We start from the raw sequence: 20,383 nt of genomic DNA, 5'->3' as shown, positions 1-20,383 counted from the left end.
CAGAAATGTCTATGATCAGACCAGAAAGTTACACAACACCAAATAGACTGGACCAAAAAAATAGTACCCTCCTGAATAATAATATAAAAGAAAATATACAAAATAAATAAAGAATATGAAAAGATGCAAAGGAAATGGGCCAAGTAAAAAATAAAGGCAGACCTATCACAATTACCCCTGACTTCTCAGTGGAAGCTCTGAAATCCAGAGGTCCTAAATACATTTTCGACAGACTAGTAAAAAAGTGGATGCCGGCACAGACTACTCTAACAAGCTCTCAATTAATATGGATGGAGAAAATCAGATATTCCATGAAAAAAACAGATTTAAAAAAAGACATATTCCCAAATTCAGCCCTATAGAAAGTACTGGAAGGAAAACTCCAACCTAACTAAGTTAGCTGCACTCACAAAAACATACACAATTGATAATATTACACTACCAAAATTCAAAAAGGGAAGCACACACACAAAATAGCACCACCACCAACAAATCCAAAATAACAGGAATTAACCATCAATTGTCATCAATATCTAGTAATTTCAATGGCCTCAATTGTCTATAAAAAGACACAGGATAACAGAATGCATACAAAGACAGAGTACATCCATCTCCTGCATACAAGAAACACAATTCGGGCTGGAGAGGTGGCTGAGAAGTTAAGAGCACTGACTGCTCTTCCAGAGGTCCTGAGTTCAATTCCCAGCAACCACATGGTGGCTCACATCCATCAGATATGAGGTCATGTACTATCTTCTGATGTGCAGATATACATGGAAGCAGAATGTTGTATATATAGTAAATAAATAAAATATTTTTTTTAAAAAAAGAAATACAATTCAACTTCAAAGAGAGACAGTACCCCTAGGAAAGAGTTGAGAAAAGATTTTCCAGCCAAATGGACCTAATAAACAAGCTTGTGTAGCTACTCTAATAATGAATATATTAGACTTCAAATGAAATTTATTCAAAAGAGATGAAGAAGGTCATTTCATAATAATCACAGGAAAAATCCATCAAGACAAAGTCTTAATTCTGAACATGTATGCCCCAAATACAAAGGTACACACATTTGTAAAAGAAACATTACTAAAACAAATAACACATTAAACCACACAAACTAATAGTGGAAGACTTTAACACCCCACTCTCACCACTGAACCAGACTAACAGCAAAATGGTAACAGAGAGATAAAGCAACTTGGATATGATTCAACCATGATATACTGGCAGAGAGAGAAATCAGAGAAATACCACTCTTTACAATAGCCACAAGCAAATAAAATATGTTGGCTAAGTATAACCAATCAAGTCAAAGACATGTATGACAAGAACTTTGAAACTAAAAAAAAAAGAAATTTAAAAAACACCAGAAAATGGAAAGAACTCCAAATGCTCATGGACTGCTAGGATCAACATACTAAAAATGGCAATCGTATAAAAAGCAATCTACAGATTCAATAAAATCCCCATCAAAATCACATAACAAATCTTCACAGACATTGAAAGAACAACATTAAACTCTAGATGGCCCAAAAAACAGAATAGCAAAAGCAATCCTGTACAATAAAATAACTCCTGAAGTCAGCACTATCCATGACTTCAACCTGTACTATAGAGATATAGTAATTACAACACTTGGTATTAGCACAATAAAAGAGAGGTAGACCAATGCAATATAATTGAAAATACCTGATATTAACCCATACACCTACAGACACCTGATTTTTGACAAAGAAGCTAAATATATACAATGGAAAAAAAAACTTTGACAGATGATGCTAGCGCAACGGGAAGGTTATATGTAGATTACAGATATGTCCACATCTATCGCCATGCACAAAACATAGGTCCAACTGGACAAAAGTCTTCAATATAAATCCCTTTACACTGAACATCTTTTTGAAAAGAAGGTGGAAATTGAAGGAACTGCAGAGAAGACCACTTCCTTAATGTAACACCAGTAGCACACACACTGAGATCAACAAGTAACAACTGGGGGACATCTTGAGACTGAGAAAATTCTGTATGACAAAGGGCACAGTGAGTCAACAAGTAAGTCAGCAGTCCAGATTGTTGGAAAAGAACTTCAACAACACAACATTTGACAAAAAGCTGATTTCCAAAATAAACAACTAATGCAAAAGTTAGACACCAAAACACTGCAGTTGTTGTTTGTTTCTTGTTTTGTATTCCACACATGAACCGTTGTTTCCTTTCAACTTACCCTGTTCCAAGCCTTCTGCTTCATCTATATTCACCATCCAGGGTTCTTTGTTTTCTTCAAGACAGGTGACTAGCTCTGGTTTTGATTCAGAAAGGCCTATGAATTAGAAGAGATTGTGATAATATCATTACATAATAAGGAAAAGTGTTGGATTGTAACACAGGCTTGTATTCAGTGAACTTAGAGTAATATAAAGAAAGACTCATAAGTGAAGTCTTATAAGTATATACTTCACAGGTGTTGTGAAAATTTAAGAAAATAATTTTAATATGTTCTACCTTCAACTTCCCTCCCATTACACAATTACAAATATAAAACTGTTGGATTCAAACTTCATTCAGACATTATTGTTACAGAATGAATGCAAAACAAACCACCGTATTTGATTGAATTAAGTTTTAGCTAAATTAAAAGACCATTTCTAATGATATAAGAAAAATTGCAGTAAAGATTACACTCACCTATATCTAGAAATAATTGGGAACTATGATTGATTTTTAGAAAACAATTCAAAATACTAATACAAGTTTTTAGACATTCCTAGGGATAAGCTGCAATCAGAAAATGAATTATTCTCACCTACAGAAACCAGGTTGCTATAATTCTCCAACATGACATCTCTGTATAAATTCCTCTGAGAAGTATGCAGGCAATCCCATTCCTCCTTGGAGAAATTAATGGCCACATCCTTGAAAGTCAACAGACTCTGAAAGGAAAATTGATTCCCCTTGTGATGATGGTTTGAGACCTTATATGACCCAAAGGAAAGATTATTTAACTAAAGAACTTGGTGTGTTATCAGTAATCAATCTGCAATTTTCATATGTTATATATTAAAAGGAATAATGTTGTGAATTTTTAACAGACATCAAAGTGACCAACATCTAAAATCCTCATGACGTTTGTGCCTTTTCTCAGTGAAAAATCACATCTGAAGTCCTCAGTAGGAATTGAGTATCAATATTCATCTGTAATATCAGAAATCTTTCAGAGCATGCATTGATATAGACAAGTCATACAAGAAAATAAGAGGCAAGGAAGAGTGGAAAACAAGATATAGCATAGAAATAAGAGTGATAATACAGAATTTCTTTTAGAAATATAATAAAACACAAAAGCAGATTTCACACAATGAGCTACAGTGAATTCTGAGTTCTATAAAGGAAACATTTCTATGTGGACTGTCAACCTGTTACATCCTTGTGCATACAGTTACCTGAGAGCAAGCCATCTGTCGGTCCCCTTCTTTATGGATCCTTTCAAGAAGTTTATCTTAAAGTTTTACCTTCCTGATACTGTTCTGCGTGTAAGGCAAAAGCCCCTTCATTCCATGCTACCACTCTCATAGACTGGAAAGCAGCTTTAAAATGTCCTCAGTTCGTGACTTGTTCCACAACAGAAATGAAAAACTATGAACTTCTACAGAGTGACCAACCGTTAGTTTTTCCTTTTCCTGCATCCGCGGGATGTGTTATTCCAGCAGATGGTGGTTATCACTACAACCTGGATTATTCGCTTTAGCGCCTGCTTTACACTTTGCACAGGCATTATCAATTGAGTCTGATCATAAATTAAAACAAAACTGACACCTGTATTTGAAAGTGTGGCTTGAATCTGAGTGGTAGCTACAGCTGAAAGTATTTCTCACACTTACAGCCATGGTATAGTGGGGAAGTGATGCCTCACCACTGTCTCAAAAATCATTCCTTTTGTTTACAAATTCCTATATCTATTTCCTCTATTTCACACTTTTGCATAGTCTCTCATGTTTATTTTGAACAGTAAATATCATCTTTGGGATTCACTGTCAAATGCTATGTGTACTCAAACCTAAATATGACATTCCTGCATCCAATTTAATACTTTTTTGTTGTCAATGAAGTCACGTCAATTCCAAGCAACTAAGTTTCTCTTGTGGAAAATTTGATTGTTTGCAAAATCCACCTAAACATGAGTATCTTTTCTTGCCAGTTCACCTTTAGTTCATTTGTTCAAACATATACTATATGAATGTATTATGTGATAATACACTGAGTTTCAAATTTATCCTTTTTGGATTACTTTCATTCTTTTAATGCATTGCATAGTATTAATTCAAATTTCAATTTAATATACAATATTTCATATTATCTAATTTTTTTCTTGAATTTTTCTTTATAGAAGGGAAAATATGCAGAGATATTGATTCCTGTCATGGATATGTGGTTGCAGAAATGCAAATAGAGAGTGTTAAACGTTTCTTAACTCATTTTAATATTAGTTTGGACTTTATTGGTAAGTCTTTTTTATAAGTATTATTTAGATTAGAAATGATGTCATTTTACATTTCAATCCAAGTTCCCTCTCCCTCCCATTCTCCTCTCCTCCCCACTGACACCCCATCCATCCCACATCTACTCCCCAGAGAGTTTGAGGCCTTCCACGAAGGATCTTCAAAATATGTGAAGTCATTTGGGACAGGGCCTAGGCCCTCTCCTGTGTATCTAGGCTAAGAGAGTCTCCTCCATGGGAATTGGGCTCACGGATTCCACTGGTGCATTAGGTAAATATACTGGTTCCAATGCCATAGGCCACATAGACTTCCCCATGCTCCTTGCTAACATCCATGTTCGGGAGGTCATGAGGTACCACATTCTCACGTCAGAGGTGTCTGCAAGTTATGTGAAAATTAAAGTTTATGTGTGTCCCCATATATGTTTTACTCTATGAACTTCCACATATGTGTATGCATGGTCATCTATTAATTCAAACATTCTATTTGCATATAAAATTGTTTAATAATCATATAGTATATGTCTTGGTTTGGATGACAATACTACCTAAAAGCTAAGGTGTAATATGAAAAAATAAATGACAGAGAGACTGATATTGGGGTTCAAACTTCAAACTGAATATCAGAAAAGCAAAGCAGCTGGCCACTAGCTTCTACCTCAGGCTCAATGAGCTCATTCTGTCTCCACAGCTCTCACCAAGCCTCAAACTGTAACTTTACTTCAGCATGGCTGGACAATGAATGCTCTCTGAGACATTGCTTCTGTCTTATATACTTCCCTGATGTTTGGTTTAAAGGTGTGAGCTATAATACTCTTTCAGAGTGATTTACAGTTGTGTAGATCTGTGTGGCCTGGGACTCACAGAGATATGTCTATCTCGTAATCCTGAGTCCTAGCGTTAAAGGTGTGTACCACAACCTCATAGCTTCTGGCTGCTGGGAATGTTGTTGTGGTCCTGGCTACTATACCTTGTGCCTGACTTTACTTTCAGAATCCTCAGGCAAGCTTTAATAAATAATAAACAATATACCGCCACACTATTGTTTTTGAGCCCTTGGTTTCTGAATGAGATACTCTTTGGATAAGAAAGTGTGGCTTTCCAGATTTAACTATGGAGTTTTTCCAGATCTTTGTTCTATATGTAGGCTTTGAAATTTCAGATGCCCATGGCAGCCTCAGTATATGTTTCTTACTGCGTGCTTCCTATGAATCAAAGTTCCCATTAAGGAACACATCTGAATCCTGACTGGCCTAGAAGATTTCCTTAGCCATGGAAGAAAGTTCCATAACTCCATTCTTCTATCCATGACTGCAAAGCCAGAATAAGGCTGTCAAATATTCTGCTTACTAGCACTAAAACATAGCCTTCTCGTTCAATTACATCCTCACCAGATTTCTCTTTTCCAAGGTTTTCGTCAATGCTGAGGTTTGGCTATACTGGAATTTACAGTGTATATCTGACTGATGTCAAAGTCAGAGTTCCACCTGCCTATGCTTCTAAAGTGCTGTCATTGAAATCATGCACCATTATGCCAATCTCTAAGCTTTTTAAAAGATGGAAACTACTCTGTGTGATCTTGCCCTGAGGTTATCATACAGAGTATTCCACCTCATTTGTCAACTTGAACCCAGGACTTAGCTCCTTTCTACTTGTTTTTTCTACTTTTCTCATCCAAATATACATTTCATATTTATTTTGTTCAACTGCCACCTTTGCATTATAAGTCTTTATAGGTATGAACAGTAGATAATAAATAACAGCGTTTATATAGGCTGTTTTGAGATTTCCTTTGATTATGTGATTAATCCTAAATTCTTCAATTTGTTCTCAGGCAAACTCTTCAGACAATGGCAAAACCATCCACATTTTTCACCAAAATATCACAAGTCTGATGTCTACGCAACATTATTAAAATTCTTTCCCTTGAAACTTGTTGAGCCAGGACCCACAGTTAAAATCTTCAAGTCTCCTACTAGTATGGCTGATTTAGCAACATTTAAATATTCCATTGTTTCCTAACCCAAAGTACCCAATTCTTCCAAACAAAAACATGGTCATGTCTACTAAAATAATATCACAGTTTCTGGTATCTTCTTCTGTCTTGGAGTTTATATTGCTATGAGATGCCACCATGACCACTGCAAGTCTTATAAGGAAGATGTTTAATTGGGTTGCTTACAACTTGAGAAGGCAATAGTGAAGTGAGACACTGGACGTGGACTGAGCATATATATAACAATGAACCCTCCTCCACAGTGATACACTACTTCAAATAAGGCCATACCCATTCCTATAAAGCCATATTTCCTAATACCGCCAATCCCTTTGCAAATCATTTTCTTTGAAACTAATCTACCCCCCTGAAGAAGCCTATAACATAGAATAGCACTGGTCTGGTATAATGTACTCAATGGTAATATAGTAAACAGACTTTCATAGGCTCATCCACTTTCACACTGAAATTCTGGCCTACTTCAGAAAGTAGTTTTGATGATGGAAACCACCCAATGGCCCATGTCCCCAATGGAGTAGATCCTGGACTCTAGGGAAGCAACAAATTCTTTTATTCTGATAAATGTACATATTATTAATAGCTGCATAAATAGAAATATTTCCAAGCCTAAATTAGTGCCAAAATATATACTCCTGTTTTTTAGGGACAATAAATGAAAGACAAATTACATGGATGGATATTTATCAATATATGAATTGTTAATTTCCAAAATTATGGATGTAGAAGCACATACTTTTATCACACAATGATATATACAACTTCAATCAAAGATTTGCTTCCTTTCCATGATAGTGACAACTGTAATCATTAAAGAAAAAGAACAGAAGCTGGGTGTGGTGTTGCATGTCCCCAGCACTTAGGAGGCAGAGGCAGGAGCATCTATGTGAGTGGAGGTCATGACAGTATATATAGTGAGTGTAAGGACAGTCTCCAAAGCTACAAAAAGAAACCCTGTCTCAAAAAAGTGAAAAATAAAAGAAAAAAGAAAAGCAAAAGGCATAAACTCTACCTTGGTCTTATAATAAATTGAAACCTCTTTATGGATCAGATGGGAATGCAATTTAGTGGTTAAGAACTACTCAGTTCTGGAGGTTATCTCCTTATAAGGAAAAACTGTATCTACCATATGGACTGGATTACCATAACTAGTGAGTTACAAGAATTTAATTAAGTATCAGATTTGTGGATCCCAGTCATAATATACTCTTTGTGTGTGATCCAGAATTTTTGTGAGTGTCTCAGCTTTTAAATAGGTGAACATTTGTGATGGACAGCAGTTTAGTTGTTAACAGCTGAGAAGCCAAAGAAGGCCCCAACCATGTAATGATAACTTTGGGCTATAAACAGAGTTGGAATGCATGTGTCTAATTTGGATCATGTATTTTCCATTAGATGAGGAGCATTTGTATATATGTTTTAATCATTGCTCCTGGAAAGAAGAGAAACATGAGTACAAATCATCTTTCATCTATTTCTTGATTTTTTAAGTGGGGTTTTTTTAGAGCAATCTTGTTTAGCAGACCATCTCTAGTTAATGTAAAGGTTTTTTTGTTTGGGAATTTCCTAATATTATAGGAATATTCCAGCAGGTATAAGACCACACACGGGCATTGACACATTAAAACACATAAGGAAAAACATTAATCATGTATCAACTCTTTACAACATACTTTACCTTAATTATTTCAAATTAAATGGGAACACAAATGAGGAATAGTATGTTATCTGAAGCATATTCATGGGAAATATTGAGGTTATTGTAGTTTTTAATAAGAACAAAAAATAATTCAAGCACACAATATATCACATAATATTAATTCAGGTTCAGTGTGTCTGTAATGTAATAGTCATTTTGAATAGATTTGTGCAAGTCAGATGCAAAAATGATTTGCATCAAATCTTTTTTAGAATAATCATTTAATATGCCTCATTTAATACAGGATACAAATGAATATTGACCAGAATTAGATAAAAATAATTAAAATTGAATTATGTGGATAATTTTCTATTCTAGATGGAAATTTTGTATTTTTCCATTTTTTTTAAATTTAAATTAGAAACAAGTTTGTCTTACAAGTCAATCCCAGTGAAAAATAACCGCTCTCCTCCCATGCAACCCACTAACACCCTACCTAATCCAAACCGTTTCAGATCCTAAGGGAGGGTGAGGACTTCAATGGGGTTCTTCAAATCTGTCATATCCTTTGTGATAGGGCCTAGGTCCTGCCTCATGTGTCTAGGATGAGGGAGAATTCCTCTATGTGGAATGGGTTCCCAAATACAATCCTATGTTTGGGATAAGTACTGATCCACTACAAGAGGCCCCAGAGATTTCCAAGGCTTTCTCAGAGATGACTCTGAATCAAGACCAGCTACCTGGGAAAAGAAGAAAGAAGCCCTGATTCCTGGAAAATATTTACACTAAATGAGGCACCTGGAAAGAACACTTTCCATCCTGTTGAGCTGCTTTCAGGCTGTGTTTAGATTTCCCTGTTTTGTGAGCTATCACCTGTGCTTGGGTGGACTTTGGTGATCCATCTGTCTTTGTGTAATTTCGGGTTATTAAAGTAACCCCTCACCCAAATTCTCGTATGTAGCTCCAGTGAAACTCATCATTTCACCAAAATGGACTTTGGTGGTGTCTGAGAATTGTTCTGTCATGGGTTCCCTATCTAGGGTGAGCTGACATGTATTGCATGTCCCTAGGATGTCTAGGCTCATTTGTTTCCTTGCTATTGTGAATAGGGTGGCAATAAACATAGTTGGACAACTTTCTCTTTCTAGTGTGAATGTGTGTGTGTGTGTGTGTGTGTATGAAGTGATTGAGAGTACAAGTGTGACACAGCTTCTCTGTTGTGGTCAAGGGAAAACCTTGTGTGTCCTTGTTTGTCTTTTACCAGCATCACTGGTGACCAGCTTCTGAAAATTTTCTGGTCTCTATCTTATCCAGGGGCTTAAATTCATGGGGAGCCTCCCCTCTCAATTAAATTATGACTTTTAAAATATAATGGGATTACTAGAAAGGAAACTAGAGAAGACTCTGACTAATTTCTGAGAATTTCAGAGCAATTTTAGATAAATAGATCCTGAACTGGAAAATGATTTCTGTGAATGAACTCCTGATCTTATGGGGAAGAGAAGGGATGTTAATTAATAGCACATATTTGGGAAATGTATTCTTGGGTACAGGCTATTCGATTAGTTGGAATTTATAAGTGAGGTGTATTTCGCAAGGAAATAGGGACCTGGCAATGCTAGGTGCTGCCCATTGTGTTTTCTCTCCCTTGGGTTAGTCTTTTCTCAGGCTTAGTGTCCAATGCTAATTTTAGACTGTGGATTCAATGAATCTCGCTTGGCCTACACTGTGTGTTAGGGTTAGCAACTGATTCACACTTCTAGGGCCCCATTTGTCATAAGGACATGCCTTGTACTAAGCAGAGTGTGTTCTTATCCCTGAAAGTTCTTCCAGTACACATCAGGAAGACAGAAAAAGCCGACTCCAGAGTGAGCATTGACAGCCTTGGAAAGTATGTTCAAGATGTTGCTCTTATTTTCTCACACTAGAACTCTAAAAATGAAAAACTCTTTGTGCTAAAGTAACACAAAAACAGAAATATGAACATACAGATTTAAATAAAAAGAAAAGAAAATCCCCCACACAAGTGGGTAGTACATGACATAAGCATCCCCAAGTACACTTGTGGAAAGTTCTCTAATCCTGGGCCAGGCTGGTCTAGATAGGACAATCCAGGACAGCGAGGGCTACATAGAGAGACACAGTCTCAGGTAAAAAAAAAATCAAAGACCACTTTTAGTGGTCTTTGATATAAATATAATGAATTAAAAATTAACAGACCACTTTTCCTCCTGAATCAAGGACAGAATCCAAACAAAGCTCCAGCTCTTCATCTCTGATGCTTCGTTGGAAGGAGAACACATCCTAGCCAAGCATAGTAAGTCACTGTAGTGAAATGGACAGTATCACACCGAGAGGTAACCTCAAGACTGTCATTTATGTGCCATGACTTCTGATCCTGTGTTCTCACATACAGCTCGATCCAAACTTGTCAGTGTTACCTAATTTCCAAAGATATTTCAATCAGAAATGCTTCTGTGAACAAGGTAAAACCTTGGCAGTGGAGTGAGGCAGAGGGTAAGGGTTTCGCTGGAGACTCTGAAGCACAGGACAGAAAAGACAGAGGCTGAACATAGCTCATCTCTTTAGGAAGTCAGGGGATTGTATTTTATATGATATTTGGTAGACGAGATGTAAGAACTAGTCTGTGGAGGAATTAAAATGTTGTGGGCAGATAATGAGGTTTTTGTTGGGTAGACTTTGTTCAGTGTGTGTGTGTGTGTGTGTGTGTGTGTGTGTGTGTGCGTGTTAGCTTTTGTAGAAAGCTGTCTTGTAGCCTAGTCTGCTACCAAACTCACTAAGCAGATGCGAATGACCTGCACTACAATCCTATGGCTTCTGTCTCCACTTTGCTGCCGTTCCATATCAGGCTCTGTTTTTCAAGCATCATTGCTGCCCTGTGAGTTTAATGTTTCAGTTCATTTACTTTTAATAGTTTTCTTTCAGGACAAGTGTGTTCTATGACAAGTTTTAATGGGAGGCAATGATCAAACTCAAAATTTGAGGATCAGCCACATAACTTCATCTTTTGCAGGGAAGCAGGAAACCCTGAGCTATGACACAGCTTGCTGTGATGTTATGGTGGGTCTGACCATCTTTACCACCAGATTTTTCTCCCTGTTGAGACCTATATTGCTCTTCTTTACATCTACACTTTGGTCTGTTCTATGTAATTAAATCCTAGTATAAGATATTTACTGTCAGGAAAGAGGAAATCATCTATGAGAGAACTCTCAGTTGATTTTTCACTTTAATTATGTGTCTCTTCTCTTTTTAATTTATACCTTTTACACATCAAACAATTGTTGACACGAACCTTCAAGGCACATGACAGATAATTATGTGACAAAGTTGAATCTTTCTGAGGATCCTCAGGTATCAGTCTGGGGTACGTAAGCTCCCTCTTGTTTAGGGCAGCTGTTTCTGTGGTTTCTCCAACCTGGTCTTCACCCCTTTGCTCATCATTCCTCCCTCTCTGCAACTGGATTCTAGTAGTTCGGCTCAGTGTTTAGCTGTGGGTCTACACTTCTGCTTCCATCAGCTACTGGATGAAGGCTCTAGGTTGGCATATGAGCTAGTCATCAATTTCATTATAGGTGAAGGGCATTTAAGGTACCCTCTCCACTATTGCTTAGACTGATAGGTCTTGCTGGTGCAGAATCCCTAGACTCTGGTGGTGTTATATTAGTCTTTATTTTCTGATCATATACTATCAATTTCCCATTCCTTCTTTCAGTAGGTACAGGTGGGGCCTCTCTCTCTCCTGGTGGGTATGGGTCCAAGGCTCAAATGTTTGTAGATGCTGGATAGTTTGGTCTATCCCCAAGTCTCTCTCCTGGTGGTTGTAAATGAGTCTCAGACACCAGTGTTATCAGATCCTGGATGGTTTCTTCTACCCCCAGTACTCTGGGAAATTCAATGGGTTGGACAGTACTATCTGCCTGGATTAGGAGCCTCTAACTAGGAGAAGGGAGGAGAGCAGGAGAAGGCCAGGCACTCATATCCCCCTGTGGGTGTGTGTGTGGGTCCAAGACTCAGAAGACAGCAGACTCTGGAGGGTTTCATCAGCCCCCAGGTCTCTGAAGAATTCTGCGGACAGGAAGTGACTATGTTCCTGATCATGGTCCTCTAAGGAGGGGCAGGTCAGGAGAATGGCCACACTTAACTCTCTTAGTGGGTGCAGGTCCAAGTTTCCAATGGAGGCAACGTTACACAAGCCTGTGAGAAGGAGGAAACTAACAGAGACATATATGGTCCCCGAGAAAAGGGGAAAGGGACAAGACCTCCTGAGCAATTTGGGAGAAAGTGGGAAGGAAGGTAGTAGAAAGAGGAGGGGAGAAGAGGAGGATGGAGCAGAACATAAGGGGTCAGGAATTTCGAGTTGTGTGAAAACAGAGAAAGACAGCAAGAAAAGAGATACTTTAATAGAGGGAGCCGTTATGAACATAAGGATAAATCTGGCACTAATGATGTCTTCAGGAATACACAAGGATGACCCCAATTAAGAATCTAAGAAACAGTGTAGAGTTTACCTTATATGTTGTTCCATTATAATGAGATTGATCACTGCATAAATGCCATCATATTTCTTTCATCCGGTACTTGATGGAAGCAGAAGCAAAGATTCACAGATAAGCATTGAGCTGAATTCCTGGAGTCCAGCTATAGAAATGATTGGTGATGAGCAAAGGTGTCAAGACCATGCTAGGGAAACCCACAGAAACGATTGACCTGAACAACTGGGTGTTCACAGACCACAGAATGGCAGCTGGATAATGAGCACAAAACCTAAACAAGGCTCCTGAGCATGGCTGTCAGTTTTGGTGGCTTCGACAGTTTATGGGGTTTCAGTCAGTGAAATCAGTAGTTATCCCTAGTTCACGAACAGGAATTGGGTGTCCTTTCTGTTTGGAGGGACACTCTCTCAGCCTAGATACACAGGAGTGTGCCTATGTCCTGCCCCAAATGATATGCAGACATTGTTGATTCTCCATGGGAGGCCTCACCCATGCTGATAGTGGATGGGGGATGGGATGGGGACTTGGTAGGACAGGTGGGAGAGGGAACTGTGATTGATACATAAAATGAGATTGTTTTCATTTAAATGAAAATAATCAAAAATAAAATATATTGAGATTGTAATATGAGATGCAAAAATGTGCTTTAAAATAAAAAGTAAGATAAACCTACTACCAGAGTGCTGCACCCCATTCACCTTACTTTATTTACCTGTCTATCTCCTTGACTCTACCTCCTACAAGCCAAGTGCTGTAACATCTATCTTCTAAATGACTCATCAAATTGTTTTAGTTGTATATAATTCTTTTATTTGCATATATTCATTTCCTCAAAAGGTGCATGTCTGCCCTCCTGGTTTTGCCTGAGGAGTTACATTACTAGCATACTTTATTCATAATAACTTTTTCTATAAGAAAATGTCTCCTTTTCTGCAAAGAAGAAATCGTTCTAACCTGGGGTCCTCTGGTCCCTAGAAAGTGCACACCCCAAATAATCCAAGTCCTTTCGACTGAGGGAAAAAAGCTCCATCTTCTCCATGATGTAGTCTAACATATAGACTTTGAGGGGAGACCTTCAATCATGACTTGACCATCATTATTAACTGGCATTGACATTTGGTTTTCACTTTTAATTTAAATCTGTCTGTCTGTCTATATATTTTACATCACTTCTGAAGTTTTCCCTCTCTCATATCCCCTCAGTGCCCCTATCCCCACTGCCCTCTGTCCCCATCCAGCCTCTCCTCTTCCATTTCTGTTCAGGAAAGGTCAGGTCTCCTGTGAGTACCAACAAGACATAACAAGTTGCAGTAAGACTAAGGATCCCTCATGTATTAAGACTGGGCAAGGCAACCTATCATGAGGAGTAGGGTCCCAAAAGCCAGGAAAAGAGTTGAAAAGATACGTGTAGACAGAACACTATGATATATAACAAATAAATCTAGAAAATAATAGTAGACAGCCCCTGTACCCACTGTTTGGAGTTCCACAAGAGGACAAAGCTACACAAATGTAACTTATATGTAGAGGGCTTAATAATTAACCCATCAACACACTATGTGTGCCATCCTTGTTCAGAGAGCCTGTATCTGCATATTAAGTTTAGTTTCATTCAGGTACCTTTATTTTTATTAATATTTGCCCAGTCTACAAAACAGGATTATTTTCTTTATTTATGTTTGCATGAATCAGAGCGTTTTTAAATTCCTCTCAAATAAATCTTAGTCTCTTATTTAATGCATTATCTGTGAGCTTTCTCTGGCAATTGCAGAACTTCTCACTTGGTACTCTAGCTCGAAAATATCTGAAGATTTTATTCTCATTTTGTTTTTTATTCTGATAAGTATTTTTCATCTTTTTTAAAAATTTGTTTTAATTTGTCTTATCTTATTAGTATATCTTATTTTCATAAAAGACAATTTGGATGTGAATATGCTGTAAGAGGGAAGGTTGCAACATGCTACCAGCAGAATCAAATAAGAAAATCAATTTGCATGTCCAGATGTCAGAAAGTATTTTTATTAATATCCAGCATTATAAATGCCATGGAATGTCCATCGATGAATAGATCCCATCTCAGCATAATGAAACCTGAATACTATAAATCTCCATTCAAGGTCTTGGACATAAGGATCTTATAAGGCATAGGCACACCATTACAGATCACCTCCAGTTATGTTTAATCTTTAAAAGTGCTTTCTGTATAGTATTATAATTGAGTAATGACTTGTAAACACATTTCATTTCCATTTGAGCCACATTCATAAAAGGAATAGTTAGGAGGGAGAGAATGAGCAGAATAAAATTAAGGCAACAGTGGTCATGTGTTGAAGGAATTGTTCTCAATGGCAATGACAGAGGCTCATGTTTCAAGAGTATGTATTCATGACAAGAGGAGTAGTAAATTACTAAAATTGAACGAAAAAGCATTGGGAGTGGAACAGAGAGGATATAGGGGATCATCTAAAATATTTGATTTGGAAGGAGTCATAGAACAAGAGTACCGTAGAAGCAGAGACCAGGCTGGCCTCGAACTCACAGAGATCCGCATGCCTCTGCCTCCCAAGTGCTGGGATTAAAGGCGTGCACCAACAACTCCTGGCTTTCATATGATGGTTTTATCTTACTATATTTTAATTTGTTATGTTTTTTCTTGTCTTAGAATCCTATTGCTTCCAAATGACTGAAAGGGAGTGGATCTACAAGGGGAGTGTAGAGACATTTCAAGGGAGATGGAGTGTAATCAGGCTATGTTGTTTAAGAGTAGATTCTACTTTCAATAATATGTTCAAAAAAGGAAAACAAACATTCTGGCATCTATTATGACAATCATGATCTTTCTGTCATTTAGACTTACTTCATAACGTTTTACATTTATTGCTAGCTCTATTTGGAACCACACCGCTATCTTTGAAAAATACGTGATGATGTTTCATTTTTAACTAATATCAGTTTATTATAATGAACTCACAACTAAATGCATTACTAGGCAACAATGAAATAGTGAATCATAGTAATAATTGGCCAGCCAAAGTACTGTACATTTCACTAAACTTCAGTGTAGTTTGAACACCCCTGGTGAAGCCATCCAGTTTTGCTTATGTTTTTACCTTGTCACTAGCCATTACATTTTATGTAGCAGAAATAACGGGAAATAGAAAATAATTAACTTATATCCTTTTTCATAAATATGCATCTTTTTATCTGATCCTCACTTAATACTACCTTTATTGATCTCCTTTCCAAATGTGATATTGAAGTTATTATACTGACACCCATTTGATTATATAATTGTAGGTATAATTGTATAATATTTTCATATGATGGGAATCATGTGACGTCTTAATCTCATACTGAGTTTATGTGACCTAGGTTAAAGGTACCCCTTATACATCCAACAATTTGCTGACATATTTCCTGTCATCATGTCTCCATGTTGTCAAATGATAATCCATTTTGCATATAGACACATTTTAATTGTCACTGTATCTGTTTACGGGTATCTAAGTAGCCTCTCTTTTCTGTCTTATAGTACATAAGCAGCAATGAAAATGGGTGTGCAAATGTCTCCAGTGTATGATATGGAGTCCTTGGTGGATACACACAAAGATGGAATACCTGGGTATAATAGTGATTCCATTTTCAGGTGTTTTGAAAAGCCACAACTGATTTCCATAATGGTTTGTTAAATTCCTTTTAACTCTTTAGTGAAGATAGCATTACACTGATGACAAACCATATAAAGACAATATCAGCAAAGAATATATACAAATCAATATCCCTGCCGATGCTGGTTCTTTTAAAATAATATCAAAATATGTTCAGAATAATACCAAAACTATTTGTCGTTTTGAGATGATTTTATAAAAGGTGAAAGATAATAATCCAGTTTTTTCTGGCATTCATGTGGGATAAAGCAGTTGTCATGGGAAGAGGGCCTTCTGACATACAAGTTCATTGCCAGTCACTATTTCAGTATCCATGCAATAAGAATATACTACACAGAGCTGTCTGTGAAGTCAACAAGGATTAGAGATCACCTTACAGAATGATGGGTACAAGAAAGGCAGTTTTATCGACAGCATTTTGCTGGATCCTTTGCACATCAGGTGGGCAGAGTAAAGACTCTCACAGCTTCATGTTGAATAGTTCTATAGGCATCACAAGATGGGATTGGCTCATGTAGAGTGCTGAATCAACCAGCTGACAAAGCTTTCATATTCATTTCAGCTAACCTTAAAAAGACAACCTGCTAACTACTTTACATTCTGCATTCGCAATTTGAGAGTGACTCGTGAATAAACAACTGGATACTGAGAAAAATATTTATTTTCATAGTTAAAATGAGATTAAATTATTCTTATTTGTTATAGAGACCAAACAAAGCTTGGATACAATAGAGTAACGATATATGAGAACAAAGGGTAAAAATGATGGAAAACAGAGAGAAGCTATTCGATTGGTGTTCACCAGCCACCAATTATGATTATATAAAAAAATAATGTAGCCTGTTAAGATGGAGGAGAGAGTATGAAAAGCCAGAAAGTTAGACACAAGGATCAGAATGTTCTGGGTGACTCTGGATTCAGGAGATTTTCTACTGGAACCGTGAGTGCTGCGGATGTGTTGAACCCTCTGCTTGTGTCTGTACAGAATAAAAATCATGGAGTCACTGGACCACACCAAGAGCACAGAAATGAAGACTTCCGGGAACACCACCAGTGCTGCATAGAGTGAAGGGCCAATTCCATCCCACCCTACAATGGAGCAGTAACCTAAATCTCGTTTTATTGTCATATTTTTGCTGCCCGAATTAACAAACGAGTATGGAAAAAACAAGATGAACAGGATCCAAATGAGGGAGCCGTGATAGCCAGTGATCTTCTCAACTTTGACTTTATGACATTTCCAACATGATTTCCTGGGACTAATGGTCAAATCCTGGAAGACACTCAAGAGGCAGGTGGTGCCAATAGACACACCCCTACATAGTCCTTGAATGTACAACAGGAGCTGGCATCCAAAATCATTCAAGAAATGCTTAAATCCCCAAACCACCATTGTTTGGGGCACTCCTGTAGAGAGAATGATCAAGGCATTGGCTGACAATATGGGAATGAGAATCCAATCTGTGGGCTTCAATGTGTTTTCTCTCCAGTAAAGGATTACATAGTAGAAAATTAGGGAGAAATTTCCCAGAATACCAGCTGTAGTTTGTAATAAGTAAATAAAGCCAATTGCCAGATTCCAGAAATCCATTCTGTGATTTGGCAAAATTTCGTTAAGTATATGATGCTGCTATTCTTCTGGTCAAATATATAGTGACAAATATTTACAGACTTCCATCATGGTATAAGCCTTTAATTGATGGGGCTACTGAAAGCCTGAAACTTAAGGTCTAATAGAAGGACTCAAAACGTTCAGGTGTTCAAGGCCAATCCCAACAAAAAAAAGACCTCATTATAAAGTTTGGCAGAAGTTACTTTCCATGTATGTTACTGTGAGAATGAGCAATTAACTCTGATTCCACATCAGATGGAAAGAGAGCCATCATGTTTCATAGCAAACAAAACATTCCCAAGGATGTGACATTGGCCCATAAGAAACAATGAAATTTTACAACCTATAGAACAAATACAATATAAGATTTCCAGAATATATCGATATTTTCTACTTATTGTGTAAAAGAAAACGATTTAAATAATGTTCACAAAATAGAATATATTAATACTACATTTATCTCTCATCTAATAATAAAAGATATGAAGAGTCAATTTTTATTGTAATACCTCTGAGAAAATACCTCTGGTATTTTGACATGACAAAGTTTCCTTCATCTTGCCTCAGCTGGAGCTGTCTGTGATTTAATATGAAACTAACTCTATCTTTTGTAATCCCTTCATGAAAATTCTCACTTTAAAGTACCCAACCCTGTTCTACAACCTGGGAGTCAAAAATACCCCAAATAACTGTCTGAATTTAACTTCTTTAAATGTTATTCATTGCTTTAAGACCCACCCACCTGAGACAAGTGCCAATCAGGTTTACCCTTGTTCCAAACTCCCTGTAGAATGAATTTCAGTCTGCACTGTGAGAAGTGTTTCCTTCCATGTAGTAACCAAATCCACTGAATAAAATTTCTCAATTTAGACTTTGGTCATGCTGAGTTGTCTTTTGGCCATTACCATACAATAGTCTTTTATTAGGAAATGTTACTAAAAACAAAAAGTGCATTAGAATGATGCTTGAACTGACAACTTCCATCATGCTAAGATATGGATTCATGAAAATCATAAACTATAGACACACACGTGTGTGCACACTCATGTCAGGCCATTGAGATAGAAACAGATATCTGCCAAGATGAAGTCTCACAGAATATAAACAGCAGAGAGAAAGGCTGAAAATGCTACCATCAATGTCAACTATAAGGGCATTATCTGATAATGATAGCTGCTGGAGTGCTGTCCTGTGTCTCACTTGAAACTGTGTCTGGGAGAATCATGCAGCACCCCATTGGCTTAGACAGAAAATGATAGAAATAAGGCAGTGGATTACACAGTCCACCCGTGCAGTGAAGTCGGTGTAAAGTCACAACACACCGTAGTATATTTCTGCAGGAGAAGTTGTCTGAAATCCTCTTGAGGAGCTGAGATCTCCTTGATGGAATAGGCAGAAGCAGCTGGGGATCAGTACCGGGTTCAAAAATGCAGTCCTAGGAAAAATCCAATTGCTCCATCTAATCATCGCCAATGCAATGACCGTCTCCTGCACAACCAAGAACTGGGACAAAATGGACTATGAATCTTGGTGTCTGAACAGTTTTAAACAGGGTGGAGATATGAGCTGTGACCTAAGGAACTATCAGATACTGGCGGTATTCCCTTCTCTATGCACTGGCACTGTAGAACACCCTAGGGAAAGGCTGTAGCAAAATGTACAAAGTCTTTTATTAAGTAAGGCAAGACTGGCCCAGAGACATCACTAGCTTACACTCTGTGTCAATGAGGTTTAGTAGTTATGAGTGTTAGAAAAAAATGCGTTTAAGTGGGATGAATGCAAGTTGAGCCCCGGTAACATGAATGTGACCCATAAGAGAGTTAAAAAAGAGTTACCATATGTGAGGTTATGGAAGGAAAGAAAACACATCATGTATGAGCAGAGAAGGAAAATAATGTGTATGCATGAGAAAAGCTGGACTACGAGAGGAGACATGGAGAGAAGAAGGATCGGGTCAACCAAAACTTGAAATAAGATAAACACTTAAATAAATTAGTTACATTTAAGCTAACTAAAACAAAAGGCAATAATATGAACAAATAGAAAATACATGCTGGGACACCAGACACATTTCTCGGAAATGGATGCCAATAGACCTACATAACTACATCTGATAGAATAGAGAAAATTACAAGTATTGACAAGGTGCTCCAATAAGCACCCTGGAGTGCTGCTGCTAAGCTCTGCTGTGGCCTTTGAGACTTTTGTAATGTCAGTGACTAGGAAATATCTGTACCACATCTTTGAGACTTGAGTAGTTCACTGCACACCTGTTTTCATTTTAGTGAAGAAGAGATGTTAAAGGAATTAAGTAGGAACCAATGACCACCACTCTATGATACCACTCCTTTGCACAGGAAAGTCAGTTCACTTTGCCCACTCTGATAATGAATACTTTTCTTCACATAGTATAATGCACATGAATATACTGGTCC

General features: G+C 37.4%; 1 protein-coding gene and 1 pseudogene across 1 annotated transcript; one reads left to right on the top strand and one right to left on the bottom strand.

Annotated features, from left to right (window-relative positions):
- The window catches only part of LOC113839003, a 141,975-nt pseudogene that overhangs the window by 80,049 nt on the left and 41,543 nt on the right, over positions 1-20,383 (top strand).
- Positions 17,007-17,936, bottom strand: LOC100759589 (vomeronasal type-1 receptor 4-like). Its single transcript, XM_027434488.1, has one exon. The coding sequence runs from the start codon at positions 17,925-17,927 to the stop codon at positions 17,007-17,009; it is 921 nt and encodes a 306-aa protein (XP_027290289.1). The 5' UTR covers positions 17,928-17,936.

The sequence above is a fragment of the Cricetulus griseus genome, chromosome 9, assembly GCF_003668045.3.
Source record: "Cricetulus griseus strain 17A/GY chromosome 9, alternate assembly CriGri-PICRH-1.0, whole genome shotgun sequence".
NCBI classification, from domain to species: domain Eukaryota; kingdom Metazoa; phylum Chordata; class Mammalia; order Rodentia; family Cricetidae; genus Cricetulus; species Cricetulus griseus.
Note: the sequence above shows the minus strand (reverse complement) of the source record. Positions and strands in the feature narration are given on the sequence as shown.